The 15,493-nt window shown below is 43.5% G+C and overlaps 1 protein-coding gene across 1 annotated transcript in view; it reads left to right on the top strand.

The window, feature by feature from the left end:
* Window positions 1–15,493, top strand: part of BTRC (beta-transducin repeat containing E3 ubiquitin protein ligase) — a 137,632-nt gene that overhangs the window by 60,984 nt on the left and 61,155 nt on the right. Inside the window, exon 3 of the mRNA XM_075257527.1 lies at window positions 15,334–15,423. Within this exon, the coding sequence (XP_075113628.1) occupies window positions 15,334–15,423 (90 nt within the window). The remainder of the gene's footprint in view (window positions 1–15,333; window positions 15,424–15,493) is intronic.

The raw sequence follows: 15,493 nt of genomic DNA, 5'->3' as shown, positions 1-15,493 counted from the left end.
CCTCGTCGTCACCACTTTCCAACTACAGCGCCATATATTGAATAGTGGCCGTTCTTGGTATTGCAGCTCAGTCGCCTTCACTTGAATGGAACTTGGTGGCAAACAAGCCCCATGACTAAATGTGACATCGCATGGCCTTTGAAACGGGTGATCCATTGCGGCTTCAAGCGGCTGATCTGTAGGGGTCCTGCTGTGTCAAGCTCCTTTAGATCTGATATCCCTGGCCTATACTAAGGATAGATCATCAGTCTATTCCACGAATACACGAATTTCTATACGTTCAACCCAGGCTGGCTTCTACACGCAGGCCCACCGACGACATCACTGCGTATTTTTACACGCGAGTCCCAAAATGCGTTTCATCTGATCACAATGCTCAAAAACAATTATAAGTTTTGGCAAGTTTGAGAGTAACAAACATGTTTTTTTTGTGTTAGGTTATAAATTAATTTTAATAGGCTGATCCAGATGGTTCATTTGGAAAATGGATAGTCGGATCTGCTGGAAATTAAACTAAATTTATCTGCATCATACTTCAAAGTGAAGTGAGCGCGAGCAGCGCACATTAAGGCCCGCACATACAGATGGGCTAGCAGGTCACACGCGGGACTAATTGGATTCATTTGGAAAATAAGTGATTGGGTTTTTGGATCATGTCTTGGATGGAAAATTCTCTACTAGGTTATTTTATTTTTGTTTTTTTCCCCTGTAACATGAGTGATTTTTGTTTCATGTGTTTAATGCTGCAATTTTATTTTTCTGTTTCATGTTCTATATATACAGTGCTACATGTAGACAGTGCTGTATAATGTATCTTTGGGGTTCCAGGGGACGACGACCATGGGGGGGAGGGGAGATGTTCGGGAACTAGAAACACTAAGGCACACCTGCTAAGTCATCGGGAGGGTCCCAAAAAAATGGGACCTCGCCGAAGAACTGATAATTCTCCTAGGCCTGGTGGAAGGAACGCGCATGCGCCGGGCTGGGAGTCTCTGTATACGTCACTTTATATTCCAATCGCATCTATAAAGGGGGCGCAGACGGCACACTTCGTCATGAAAAAGGGGCATGGCTATGTCAAAAAGTGATTCCACCTTAGGGGGGGTGGTGCTTCAGCCAAAAAGGAAAAAAATGACAGCGTGCGATTTCTTTATGACGTACCTTGGCGGGTAATCTTGTGCATAGCAGAGCTGTATGCCTGAAACCTGCACGGCCTTGCACAATCCCTGAAGCATCATCGAAAGCTGTGCGCCGTATTACATGGTACTATGGTATCGATTGCTGTGGCCTCTTCACTACTTACCAAGCACAGTGCCCTCTATTGTATAGTGGCTGTGTTTGGTATTGCATCTCGGCCCCTTTCGATGATGTGCATGTGTGGAAGCGCCAAGAGAGTGTACTGTACTTTGGCTATATTTTTGACTCCCACTGAAGTGAATGGGAATGGTGATGTCTTTATGTCCATTTGGGACCATGCCGGGGATTGGAGGGATCTCTGTTGGGGCAGTTATTAATAAAAATACGCAGATATCTGGTGTATGTTCTCTGCATGACACGATTTGTTCTAGGATATCCAACAAAAATACAGCTTATATTTTCAGTATCCTGCTCTTATCAGGACAGGTCAGCCATTGAATACAATGGAAGGCAGGATCTACCTCAAACTGTGTGAACATGCCCTTATGTTTTCCTAAAACACAAGACAATCTTTCGCCACCTCCAACAAGTCCAGCTCTTTACATCATTTAATAGCTCCACCAATTCCGGTACAGTTGGGAGTTTTTTTTCTCTAGCCCCCACCATTCCTGAGCAATCAGTGCTGTTAGTTTTGGTGTCTGATATGCAATTTAGGCTCTGTACTGTAGGGAGCACACAAGGGGGAGTGATTCTGAGCACTGACACTGGCGCCTCTGATTGGACCTCTGAATCACACCCCTGTCCTGACACCGCCCTTTTGACATTACAGAGCATTGGCCACCAAAACTAACTGTACTTGTTTCTCAGGAATGGTGGGGGGGTACAGAGAAAATGCCAAACAGATGCTAAGAACTAGAATTGGTGAGACGGTCAAAGACTCACAGAACATCAGGAACAGGTGAGTTTGTGGTTGTTTTTTTTTTCTTTGTGGTGGTTGTTTTTATACGTTACAGTAGGGAACCTTGTCTCTCCAGCTGTTGCAAAACTACAACTCCCAGCATGCTCATACTGGCTCTACTGTTCTTGAACTGAATGGAGCATGCTGGGAGTTGTAGTTTCACAGTATCCGGAGAGCTGGGGTTCCTACCCCTGCAATGGCCAGCCAACATACACCTAGTGGGGGAGATTTATGAGGACTGGTATTTTCAACACCCGCCTTCTCATCCCCTGCAACAGTGGAGGTGCACCCCATGTACGCAGATGGATCTGTTATTTAATGTCTGTTGCCCTTATCCTGTGACAGTGGTAGTGTGAACCCACCCTGAGGCTGTATACCAATAACCTCAGTGTGCTAGCCGGATCATCCTCCATGATAACACACACAGAATCGGGGTGCTGTAATGGACGAGTCCTGGAAACCCAATGACCATTCCTACTACTGGTCTTACCCTTGTCCATCTTAGTGGGTCTATGGACGGTCCAGGCGGCACACAGATGTCCTCCATGGACCGTGCGTGTCATTGGACTCATTGCTTGACATGTAGCCTTATCTATACAGTTATTATATAGTAACAGAAATGAAATATTGTAGTTCAGTTTACTAAACCTTCCCGTGAGTAAGGACCGATCTTGTAGTTCGATATAGGTAGGCCTCACTTTTTAAATATATATATATATATATATATATATATATATATATATATATATATATATATATATATATTATTTATTTCAAATATTTTATTAAACTATTTATATTTAGTACCATTACTAATTTTAGGATTATTATATGCAGAGTAAAATTATATTTATTTATATATATATATATATATATATATTTATTATTATATATCTGATACAATTTAAGGACAATGTAACTCTTTGCACACACAGAAGCAATATAATCAGCTAAAATCCCCTGAATCCTTGAAAATTTTTCAGCCAGGACCCCATGACGGATTACATAGCCATGAATGGTAACTGCAGCACCTTCTCTCCCGGATTATAAATAGACTTCCACCATCCCCCGACTTGTATTTTTACAATTAATCTTGTGGTTTATCGGGTACATTGTTAATTCGTCTCCTTTTATGTATCCGAACTATCATTTAAGAGACAACAAACCCCACTGACCGGCTTGAAGTCTATGAAATGGAAATGACCTAATAGACTGCGGCGGTGGCGGGCCGAGTGCTAAGTGTTCTGCAAGCTCATGAATACAGGTCTGTAAATTTATTGCCCCGCCATCTGTTTTTCCTGCCTTGCAATAGGAACCATCAGGGTTTTGTAAAGCTTTTGTGGTGGTCAGTCCATCAGCGGTTGACCTTCTTCTTTCTTTGTGGCGGCCATGAATGGGGTTGTCAATAGCGAGAGGGGTCAGAGGGCGGCTGTTTATGTTGCCCCCTCCTGATCACCCTAATGGCTTAAGAAAAGGCAGTGGCTGTGGTGTAGGATGTTTAGCCGCCCCCTGCTACCATTGATAAATAATGAGCTCCATTTGCAGCCTCTTCTTCTTCTTCTCCTTCCCCCTTCACTCCTATCTCCTCTTTCACTCTTTTTATGGTCAATGAGATTTGTTTTAGGTTTTTTTTGTCTCCGGTTTAATTCGTCCATGTTTGTTTGTTCATTAACCAGCGTCCTTTATAGAAGCAACCACATTAAAGGGACCAAACGTGAGTGATGATCCCTCCGTATACCGCTTTAGCTGCCCAAGAGGGTCTTATTATAACGACCCTGCAATGTTTTTGCCAAAACTTTTTGTTTTTGATGCTCCTCTTAACGTAAAAGGGTTAATTCTCACCAGGCATAGGTATATAATCTCTCCGTATATGTTCCAGGTTCTGCGCCCATATAGGAAAGTGATTATTAAGAAGTCGGAACATGATGAATTTTAGGAAATTAGAACATTTTGACTAATGACTATTCGTATTAACTTTATAAAAATCTATTACAAATTTTTTAAAGAATTCTCGCACATAAATTGAAGGAAACTTCTAGTAAAGGTTTCTTGTTAGATACAGTCAAGGGGATTTATTAAAGCGGATTAGGATTAGGAAACGGGGCTGCTTACTTCTTCTCTGGAAGTGACTTCACGTCCATTTGCATGGCAGTCCTGCAGCTCAGTCCTATTTTGAAGAATGGGGCTGAGCCGCCATGTTGCCGATTGGATGTGATGTCAACAATAGAGATGAGCGAACACTGTTCGGATCAGCCGTTCCGAACAGCACCGAGCCAGGTGCTTCCATTCATTTCTATGGGAGCATGCTGTTCGGAACGGCTGATCCAAACAGTGTTCGCTCATCTCTAGTCAACAATCCTGGACAGCCCCTTTAAGACTGGCGATTCGCTACTAGTCCTAATACATTCCTCCACTGACTCAAGATATACCAGGTCTTTTAATAGGCTCCGATGTTTTACTTTATTCTGGGGCGTTGGGGGAGGTCCCGTGTACCAGGAGTGAAATTTACAACAGAAAGGACCTTGGGTATACCTTCAGGTATGATGCCCGTTTTCTGTGTGGGTTACAATAAACTTGATGGCTGAGATGTCCCTTCCCTGGACCTTGACACTCATCCCATTCCACCCATTTAGGAAAACAAAGTGGCGCAAATATGGACCATGTATCCAAATATAGTCCAAGTATGGACTATGTACATCACAATTATGCTAGTTTTGTGGCCTATATAAATTCGTAATTATCCCCTCTGTTTTTAGGGCAGGCTTTGTGGGGTCATGCACAGAACAGGAATTTCCTGTGGTCTTTGGGGGCAGGAGATCAAAGGGATTCATAGGGCTCCACAAAGCGTGAATGTATAATATTTGGGGGGACAACTACCCAAACCCATAAAAAGAAAGTGAGGAAGCTGAATGAAGTGGTGGCTGGATATAGATGAACCCATGCCAAGTGACGACCCCAACAGGATTCTAAGTGTTCATGTACAAGTGTTGCTATATGTACCCCTTAGATCGCCTTCAAGTCCTCGATTTCACATTTCGATAGAGTCAAGACTATGTCACAAATGGCACTGCCTGGGGTCGGTCCAAACGATACCAGCCTCAGAGTTTCTGTTCAGCATGGCACTACTTGTAATGGAGAAGTCCACTTATGCTAGATTCTCTTAGAAGTATCTGAGAAGATCCCATCAGTGAAGGTTTGTGGGCTCCACAACCAAAGGATCAGTAGAACTTGACTGTTTTACCAATATCACAGGTTTTTTTTTTTTTGTTTTTTTTTTTAGCAAAACCAATCGTGCCCTGAGATTCTAGAAGAAGAACCACTTTAGTAAAGGGCTTATGTTGCCTGAAGCCTTCTGCTTGGGGGCGACCTGTGGAGGTTCATCCTTATGGTCACTCTCCCTTGGTACATCAATTCTGATCATTAGATGATTGGGTCCAACACTGGGGGTCTTGTGCAGTGTTCCCAGTATGTAGTGGATGGTTCCTACCAGAGTCTCCTAACAAAGGACAGTTTATGGGCTCCCAAGCTAAGGATAGACCAAGTCCAGGACTCCTCCAGGGGTCTGTGAAGCCCATGTTTCGATGGGTCAGGAAGACATTGACCTCCACAATATGACAGAGGGTTGGATAGATGTTATGGCTAATTGGTAGTTGCGGTTTATTGTACAGAATGTCTAGGGTGGCCACCTTGGTGTGACGCCCAAATATCGCCGTGTCGCCCTGAACTAACTGTAAGTGAATGGAGACTCGCTTTCTAGTGGCTAAAAATAAATCTGGTGGTGCTAAGACCTTTTACAACTAGAAGCCACAGTTGCAGCACCTCCAGGATCACAATGGCATTTCCATTCACTTACATTAGTGACAGAGTCACGAGGCGAGACGGCAATCACGGCCCAGGTTGCCATATCGCCCGAACCTCAATTATCCTATAAAATCTGTAATTTATAATACAAATTTTTATTTAAAAACCTTAATTTGATGACTTGTATTTGATCTTGTATCCGTGTTGTCTTCTATGGTGTCCTAGCAATCCTTTATCACCCAGATTAATCCCATCCATTACCCGGTCAGGAGACGTGGCATTTCTAGACGCGCCAGCTCTCCGTCCGGCCAGACTAATTATTGGAAGGTAAACATGCATTACGGTTGGCACGATGGTTTCCCATGACCTTCGCGATGTGTATGTATTTCTGGGAGGAAAATGTGTTTTCTGCTATTTCAGTGCTCTTTGCTAATAGGGTCTGTCAGCGTTTTCGCTCGGCCTCATTTGTAACGGTGTAAATGGCAACCTTTTGTGTGTGCGCGCCTCGTGCTTTTGTCTGCGTGTCCACTTACCATCCTAACAATGTAGACCTCCATAATAAAGCCATTGAGGGGGTCTCTGAAAGCAGCGGGCCCCCCCCCCCCAAGCTCCCGGGTTATATTTCTTGAAGTAGTTAGGGTTTGTCCTGTTTGACTGGAACCCCCCGCGGTGCCATCTGAAGGCATGAGAAGGGCCAAAAAAGTAACCGTGTCTCTCCCCTTGTTGGCTGTTCTTATTCATCAGAGGACCTAATGAGGACCATCTGGTGGGGGATCGGCCATGTTCTTCTGCTTTTCCTCCTCTTTTGTAGGGACGTTCACCTGCAGCGAGGCCTGGTTTGTGTTGGCGGCCGTAATTCAAGCCTTCATTGATGCCTTGCCATGGTGTAGGGCCATTGAGTTAAAGAGTCAGACGAGGCGAGAGGCGAGCGCGTTCCTAGGAGCGAACAGCTGCCATGTTTTCAGCACCTTGTGAACGGCTGGAGCAATGTCATGGCTTATTAAATAGAGAATCGCTCCGTCTTTTACCTTTTACTGCTGACCTTTTGACTTTCTTTCCAAAGTTGTGTGTTTTTTACGCCGAGTTTTTGCGAGCGTTATCTGAATGCCTAGCGATAGGCCCGCGATGGGCGGCTTCCTATAACTCACGGGGCTTATTATTCCATGTCGTCCGGCTCTTGTGCTTAGGACTTGGAGAATTTACTACGTTGTTAATGTTGGCGGCCCTATTTTATTTGGTTGTCTAATTATGCTTTGTAAACTTCTTTATTTAGCTGGGCTATATGTGAACCTGTGTGCTGGCAGACATATTGTGTTAGCAGCACGCCCTCTAGTGGTTATGTGGGGGACTAACGGTTTTGTTTTTTTTATCCGAGGACAGCTGTTAAATTCGTAACGTGCTGGCGTTTTTTTCCTTATATACCTATTACTGTTGCAGACCAATATATAGTTGGACGAACATATATATATAATATAATATGGAGTGATGGTTGTCCATGCACAGTGCAGCGCCAGTAAAAGCAAATATGGACCAATGTACTCGGCTGTGTTGATCTATCTCTGATTCAGTTGCGCAGCCGCTCTATGCAAAGAGAAGACTTAGAAGCCCTGTTAATGGTTCTGCGACTACTTAGAAGAAAGCTGCAGTACCAGGCTTGGCCTCTGCACCAGTGTGGCGCTATTTCTGACACTGCTCACCATCTTATTGGTGAGGGTACCAGGAGTTGGACCTCCACCAATGTGATACTGATCGGTCCTTAGGTTATCAATATAAATGCCCCAAAGCCCCCCATCTAATATTGCAGTCTGGTCTAGAGTCTAGGCGTCTTCTCTGGGGTTTGCGAATAGGGGGGTCCCCAAGCAGACTCCATGTGTAGATGTGACCCGGGCCTTAGTGGTATATCTTTACACAAACAACCTTCTCTGTATATCTTAGGAACTTCACACAAACCTTCAGACTCTCGGTCTGACCAAAGATGGTAAATGATATATCGCCACCTACAGGGTTTAGTTTGGTATTACACCTAGTTAAAAGTTGTCGTTATTCCGGTTATTCCTCCTAGTAATCTAAATGATTGGACAAGTGGGTGTTGCCGGGTTATTAGGTCAGTGCGAAGTGTAAGTCCACGCAAAATTAGAACTCAGGCCTAGTCACATACTGCTAGCACACTGACACATTATCTCTATGTCCCCATATACACAACCATGCACTCAGGTGTATAGGACAGGGAGCAAAACTCAGGGCAGGTCCTATTTTTCTTACTGTGCTCACTGGTCTCTATGAATTGGGCCACAGAGGCCTAGGTAGTGCACAGATGTCCTCCATGTGCTGTCCCTGTCATTCAGTCATGGCTTGGTGACTTGTACACAGTTGTGTGTATGTCTCCTTAAATTGTACGGTTATTTTTGTCTCCTTTACACACAGGAATAACACACGTAATTTTACATTGTAGATTTTGCACACAGTGATGTCACAGTACAGAGATAATACACGCAGTGATGTCACAGTACAGGATAATACACACAGTGATGTCACAGTACAGGATAATACACACAGTGATGTCACAGTACAGGGGTAATACACACAGTGATGTCACAGTACAGGGGTAATACACACAGTGATGTCACAGTACAGGGGTAATACACACAGTGATGTCACAGTACAGGGGTAATACACACAGTGATGTCACAGTACAGGGATAATACACACAGTGATGTCACAGTACAGGGGTAATACACACAGTGATGTCACAGTACAGGGGTAATACACACAGTGATGTCACAGTACAGGGGTAATACACACAGTGATGTCACAGTACAGGGATAATACACACAGTGATGTCACAGTACAGGGATAATACACACAGTGATGTCACAGTACAGAGATAATACACACAGTGATGTCACAGTACAGAGATAATACACACAGTGATGTCACAGTACAGGTGTTATGTCAGTCCAGGTAGCTGCAACGGGGCTAAGGGATAGCAGTAGGGAATCTCGCCCTGCACTACTCCCACTAGCTATCCCGGTCCCTGCCTCACGGGTGTGGGTCGGCTGTACTCAGGCTAAGCCTGACCCCGACAGCTCCTCTCTCACTGATTCCGTAGGCCTAGAGGGAAGTGGGAGAAGGAATGCCCTATAAGACCTCTAGGGACTGGAGACTAAAGGGGGTCACCCCTAACGAACAAGTGAAGCTGCTACTGACAGGGACTGACAAGGGTGTGCGCTGACTAACAACACAAGCAGCACACAGGAAACATGTGGGAAAGGATTCCCCCAAACCAATATGGGAAGGAACCTTACACTAGGAAACAAACACAGGGAAACTGAGTAGAAATCAAAGGATAAGGCAATTCACTCACACAGTCAATTATACACAGAGGGAGGATTGGTGAACACAGAACGGAAAACACACAAACCAACTCGTTCACCCAAACCTCCCAAAAACCAACCACGGAACTTCCTCTATCCCAGAACACCACCTACTCCTCCTGCTAAGGCCTAGCTCTGTAAAAGCGACACTCAGCACAGAACCATGGGAGGCATGGGTTTAAATACAGAGTAGAGACCACTCCTCCCAGGTGCAAATGGGAGGACAGACTAATCAACCAGGAGATAAAGCTGCCTACCATCAGTGCGCACGTGCAAGTCAGAAGGTGTGCACCAATACCCACGACAGGACAACCCCGCAGCGCCAGGATGCCACCCCAGACACTGCGCAGCCAAAAACTCCCCAGGTAAGAAAAATAGAAAGTAAAGAACCTAAATACTCCTAACAACAGGGATAATACACACAGTGATGTCACAGTACAGGGATAATACACACAGTGATGTCACAGTACAGGGATAATACACACAGTGATGTCACAGTACAGGGATAATACACACAGTGATGTCACAGTACAGGATAATACACACAGTGATGTCACAGTACAGGGATAATACACAGTGATGTCACAGTACAGAGATAATACACACAGTGATGTCACAGTACAGGGATAATACACACAGTGATGTCACAGTACAGGATAATACACACAGTGATGTCACAGTACAGAGATAATACACACAGTGATGTCACAGGACAGGGATAATACACGCAGTGATGTCACAGTACAGGGATAATACACGCAGTGATGTCACAGTACAGAGATAATACACGCAGTGATGGCACAGTACAGGGATAATACACACAGTGATGTCACAGTACAGGGATAATACACACTGATGTCACAGTACAGGGATAATACACACAGTGATGTCACAGTACAGGGATAATACACACAGTGATGTCACAGTACAGGATAATACACAGTGATGTCACAGTACAGGGATAATACACACAGTGATGTCACAGTACAGGGATAATACACACAGTGATGTCACAGTACAGGGATAATACACACAGTGATGTCACAGTACAGGATAATACACACAGTGATGTCACAGTACAGAGATAATACACACAGTGATGTCACAGTACAGGGATAATACACACAGTGATGTCACAGTACAGGGATAATACACACAGTGATGTCACAGTACAGGGATAATACACACAGTGATGTCACAGTACAGGGATAATACACACAGTGATGTCACAGTACAGGATAATACACACAGTGATGTCACAGTACAGGGATAATACACACAGTGATGTCACAGTACAGAGATAATACACACAGTGATGTCACAGTACAGGGATAATACACAGTGATGTCACAGTACAGGGATAATACACACAGTGATGTCACAGTACAGGGATAATACACACAGTGATGTCACAGTACAGGGATAATACACACAGTGATGTCACAGTACAGGGATAATACACACAGTGATGTCACAGTACAGGGATAATACACACAGTGATGTCACAGTACAGGGATAATACACACAGTGATGTCACAGTACAGGGATAATACACACAGTGATGTCACAGTACAGGGATAATACACACAGTGATGTCACAGTACAGGGATAATACACACAGTGATGTCACAGTACAGGGATAATACACACAGTGATGTCACAGTACAGGGATAATACACACAGTGATGTCACAGTACAGGGATAATACACACAGTGATGTCACAGTACAGGGATAATACACACAGTGATGTCACAGTACAGGGATAATACACACAGTGATGTCACAGTACAGGGATAATACACACAGTGATGTCACAGTACAGGGATAATACACAGTGATATCACAGTGCAGAGATACTACCCAGACTAAAAGATTACTGTGACATCACCGCATATGAAGACCGTAGTTTTGATGTCCCAATGACGTTATGGAGGTGTAGTCAGGTTTCCACACCTTCTATCTTCCATAGTTATCGCTCCTTGTATCTTCGGCCCCATAGTATCTGCTGCCCTGGTAGTTACCCCCATGCTGCCTTATTTACAGCTGTCCATATAAACCATCCCATACCTATCCATTCTCTATCTCACCTCTCTGAGTATATATTGTGTATGCTTTGTGTTTGCGTACATTTGGCGTTGCATCGCCGCTGTATCTTTTTCGCTGTCTCCTAGTAAATGAGTGAGGCCGCGGTGATCAATTGCTTTTAGTGTGTTATATGTTTCCTGTGACAAGTAAACCCTCTATTGATTAACCATTACTGTGTTTGATAATCTTGTGTCATTGAACCTATTGTAAAAGGACAAAAAAAATAAAAAAATAAAATAAAGCTTCGCAGTGTTTTTACCCCAGCAGCGCTACGAAAATTGAAAACGCATTCAAAATTATAGGCAGCCCGGCCAAAGTCATTACGTGAAATCGGTATTTGTGTTTGTTAGCATACCAGATCTCTCGCCGCGCTGCAGACAGGGCTCATCCTTCGCAGAAGTAATGTCAGACAGGGACGCTGTAACCGTAATAGGTTTCCTTACATTTCTAGAAGACGTTCCAGCAGCTTTATTTAAAGGGCCACGAAACGCCGATGGACACGTTGGCCTGTATGATGGGTCTGGTAAGGATTTGCGTACATCCATGGTATCGTTTTAGCAGCCCAACGAAACTTTTTCTGATCAGGGTTGCAAATAAAAAAAAAAGTCGCGGTCCAGGGGCTTGCAACTTTTTAAGGCCAATCGCAACTCTAATTGTCAACTTTGTAATTTTTTCAAAGATTGAGCAGGCCATAGCCAGGCCCATTGTCTATAACCGATTTACTGCCCAACTTACTTTTGGGCATAAGACTACACACGGCCTGCACCCAATCCATGGCCAGGTCTGCGCCTTGTTCGTGACAATGGAGGATTCGCCAGATTCACGTCTTACTATTAATTTATAATCGTTCTGGATGGCAATCAGCAGGACATGTCCTAAATTAAAGAAAGGGCCCCTAGGCACCCGTTATATTCCTCACTGCTGCTTCAGTAGGACCCACCAGTCCTACAGCAATGGCGTGACCGCATTGGTGGATGAAGACTAACATGGGCCCTGTTTGAAGATTGTGGTCCTCGCCAGGCTAAAGTTTTTGGCCGAATGATCATTTATAGGAATTCTCATTCTCCAGTATTTTGAGCGTTTGGTTTGGTTTTATATATTGTGCACCCTCAACCTGGAACGCTACCAAACCCTGGACCCGATGAATGTAGGTGAAGGCAGACTTATTTGTAAGAGCCGTGTGGTTCTAGAAGGAGGACTTCACTGAGAAAGATCATTCCAGGTGACTACCTCATGAACCTGCTGGTTTTCTTCTACCAGGTTAGACATAACATGTGGAATTTGTTGCCTTCATGATGTGTTGGAGGCCATCAATTGTATTGTGCATGGGTAGGATTGGTATACAGTTCCATACAATGTTTTAGTCCCAGTCATCTACTATTCTAATCCACATTGTCCAGAACCATTCATCTAACTAAAGAGAAAAGGCAGTCATTATTGATAGGAAGGTTGGATCATCTGGAAAACTATGAAGTTGGCCTTAAGTACAGTCATGAAACTTTCTCATGTGGAACATCCTAGGATAGGAAGCTCTTACTGGATAAGTTTTAGTTACCAACCTCAGAAACCACATATTACCAGCACAGTAGATTAAAGCCCCAATAAATGTTTCAGAGTTGGAGTACCAGACCATGTCAACATCAACTATTCAGAGGAAACTTCAAGAATCAAACCTTTATGTCCAACGTTCTGCCAAGAAGCCTCTACTGAGTAACAAGAAGAGGAGGACTGCATGGGCCAAGAAGCTCAAGGAATGGACATTGGTCCACCAGAAAGCTGTACTTTGGTTTAATGAATGAAAATTTCAAGATTTTTGGTTCCAACCACCACATCTTTGTGAGAGGCCGAAAAGGTTTTCGATGCTTTCTTTGTGTGGTTCACCTTGTGAAGTATGTAGGAAGAGGTATGGTGGGGTGGGGCGACACTATTGGTGATTTTAAAAAAATTCTTATTTACCAAAATAGTATTCTGCAGCCGCATGACCTCCCAACCCATCTGGTTTGTTCTTAGTGGGGGCCACCATTTTATCCTATTGATAGGTTTTGTATGTGTGTCTATAACGTATACGCGTCTTGTATATGTACAGTAGGTTACAGTAGCTGTGACGTTATTAGGATGCTAATCTGTAAATCCATTTATCAGACCTCTGGTGCCCGGGATACACCCGGTTTAATAATAACAAGGCTTCTCATGCCGAAAGTCTGTAGCACAAGGAAAACTGGCTGCTGGCCAGGATTCCCCGACACTATAACTCCATGCTTGGAATATCTCCTGGATGACTTCTCATTCCTCTTTGCTGTAATTTGTTATACTTTATAGCCATTAATCTGTGATATTAACTTGATGACAACACAATGGGCCTTGTTTTTGTGTTTCGGTCAGCTACTAAAATGTGATTAAAATTTTTGATCAAAAATCTATGCACTGTTTTTTGTAATGGCTACGACAATTTTAGAATAGTGTTGCCTGGATAGTTGGCCACTCCTGGCCTCTTTATCAGTTTTAGAGTTTCAATGGGGTACAATCTGGTTATGGTCCAGTCAACGGTCTAATTTTGGCTTCAGATTCTGTCGTAGATTATGTATATTTGTATCTAATGTATTCTTATACCGTCTGAGGTTGTATTCATTCCTTTTGGGTCCTCGGCGGTGTCATGTGACCAGCAGTAAGACTCTCGCACTGACACTCTTAGCGTGGACAATGAGACTCTCTTATAGAGCTGGTGGTATGGAGGTTACCTTCACTACAACCTACTCTTCTGTACGTTTCTCAGGCCAGAGAATAACAAAAAATATGGAATACTCTTGGGCAAGTCGAGGGGTGTCTTAAAATGTAGATTACATGTTGGTGGTAAGTTCTAAGCAGGGTGCCATTCCTACGCCCCTAGTAGCCCTGCTCTTTGTATAATACCGTATATACTCGAGTATAAGCCGACCCGAATATAAGCCGAGGCCCCTAATTTTACCACAAAAAACTGGCAAAACTTATTGACTCGAGTATAAGCCGAGGGGGGAAATGCAGCAGCTACTGGAAAATTTCAAAAATTAAAATGGTCGGAGTTTTTGGGTGCAGTAGTTGCTGGGTGCTGGGGAAAGGGAGGGGGTGTTTTGGTTGTCTGTCTGCCCCTTCCCTGAGCTTGAGGACGGAGTTTTTTTTCCCCCACTTGGAACTCAGTCTGGCTGAATATAGGGGATCTGCAGTGCTCCTATTAACCCCTTCTGGACAGAACAAGAGCACTGCAGATCCCCTATATTCAGTAGACCGGGCACTGTCAGACACAGGGATACCTAATGTGTTTGTGTGTCATAGTCATTTTCTACTTTTATATGTATTCTAGAGAAAGAAGGGATTTACAACTATTATTTTTCATGATATATATTTTTTTTGAAGCTTTTTTTTTTCCCACTATGTTATGGGAGATTCCATACATTACTATTGCAGGTGGTCATAGACTCCCCCCCCCCCCCCCAAAAAAAAAAAAAAAAAAAAAAAGTAAATAAATATATAAATTTTTTCCTTGACTCGAGTATGAGCTGAGGGGGGCTTGTTCAGCACAAAAACTGTGCTGAAAAATTTGGCTTATACTCGAGTATATACGGTACTTGAATACTTGTCCTTTATTTAGATGTTGCTGATAAGGGCCTGTAGATTTTGAGCCCTGTATGGGACAGTGTACAGTGCTGCGGAATATGATGGCGCTATACCAGTAAGTATAATAACTAGTAAGGGTTACATTATTGGTATTTTTGTACTGTTCAGCATACAGTTTTTGGTAAGTTTTCGGTTTAGGATATTTCTCTGTATCCCTGGTCTTGCCGTAGAGAAAAGTTTCCCGCACACACAGCCAATGTGACCCTTGTACCTTACTTACTGTATATCGTATATAGCGGTTCTAGGGTTTCTTTTTTTCAGAAACGCAAATGGTTTACTGTAATATAAGAAATGCCTGACCCAACTTTTATTTTTTCTCTCTCCAGACTTACAATAGTTGTGCCAGATTGTGCTTAAACCAAGAAACTGTCTGCTTATCTGGATCTGCCATGAAGACAGAAAGTTGTGTAGTTAAAGTAAGTACACCCTGTTTCCATGTATGCCGATGTTCAGCAAGTTTAGTGAAAGCGCTGTGTTTCTACATTG

The sequence above is a fragment of the Leptodactylus fuscus genome, chromosome 10 (genome assembly GCF_031893055.1).
Source record: "Leptodactylus fuscus isolate aLepFus1 chromosome 10, aLepFus1.hap2, whole genome shotgun sequence".
In the NCBI taxonomy this organism is placed as follows: Eukaryota; Metazoa; Chordata; class Amphibia; order Anura; family Leptodactylidae; genus Leptodactylus; species Leptodactylus fuscus.
The sequence above is the reverse complement of the archived record's forward strand: the minus strand, read 5'-3'. Positions and strand labels throughout refer to the sequence as shown.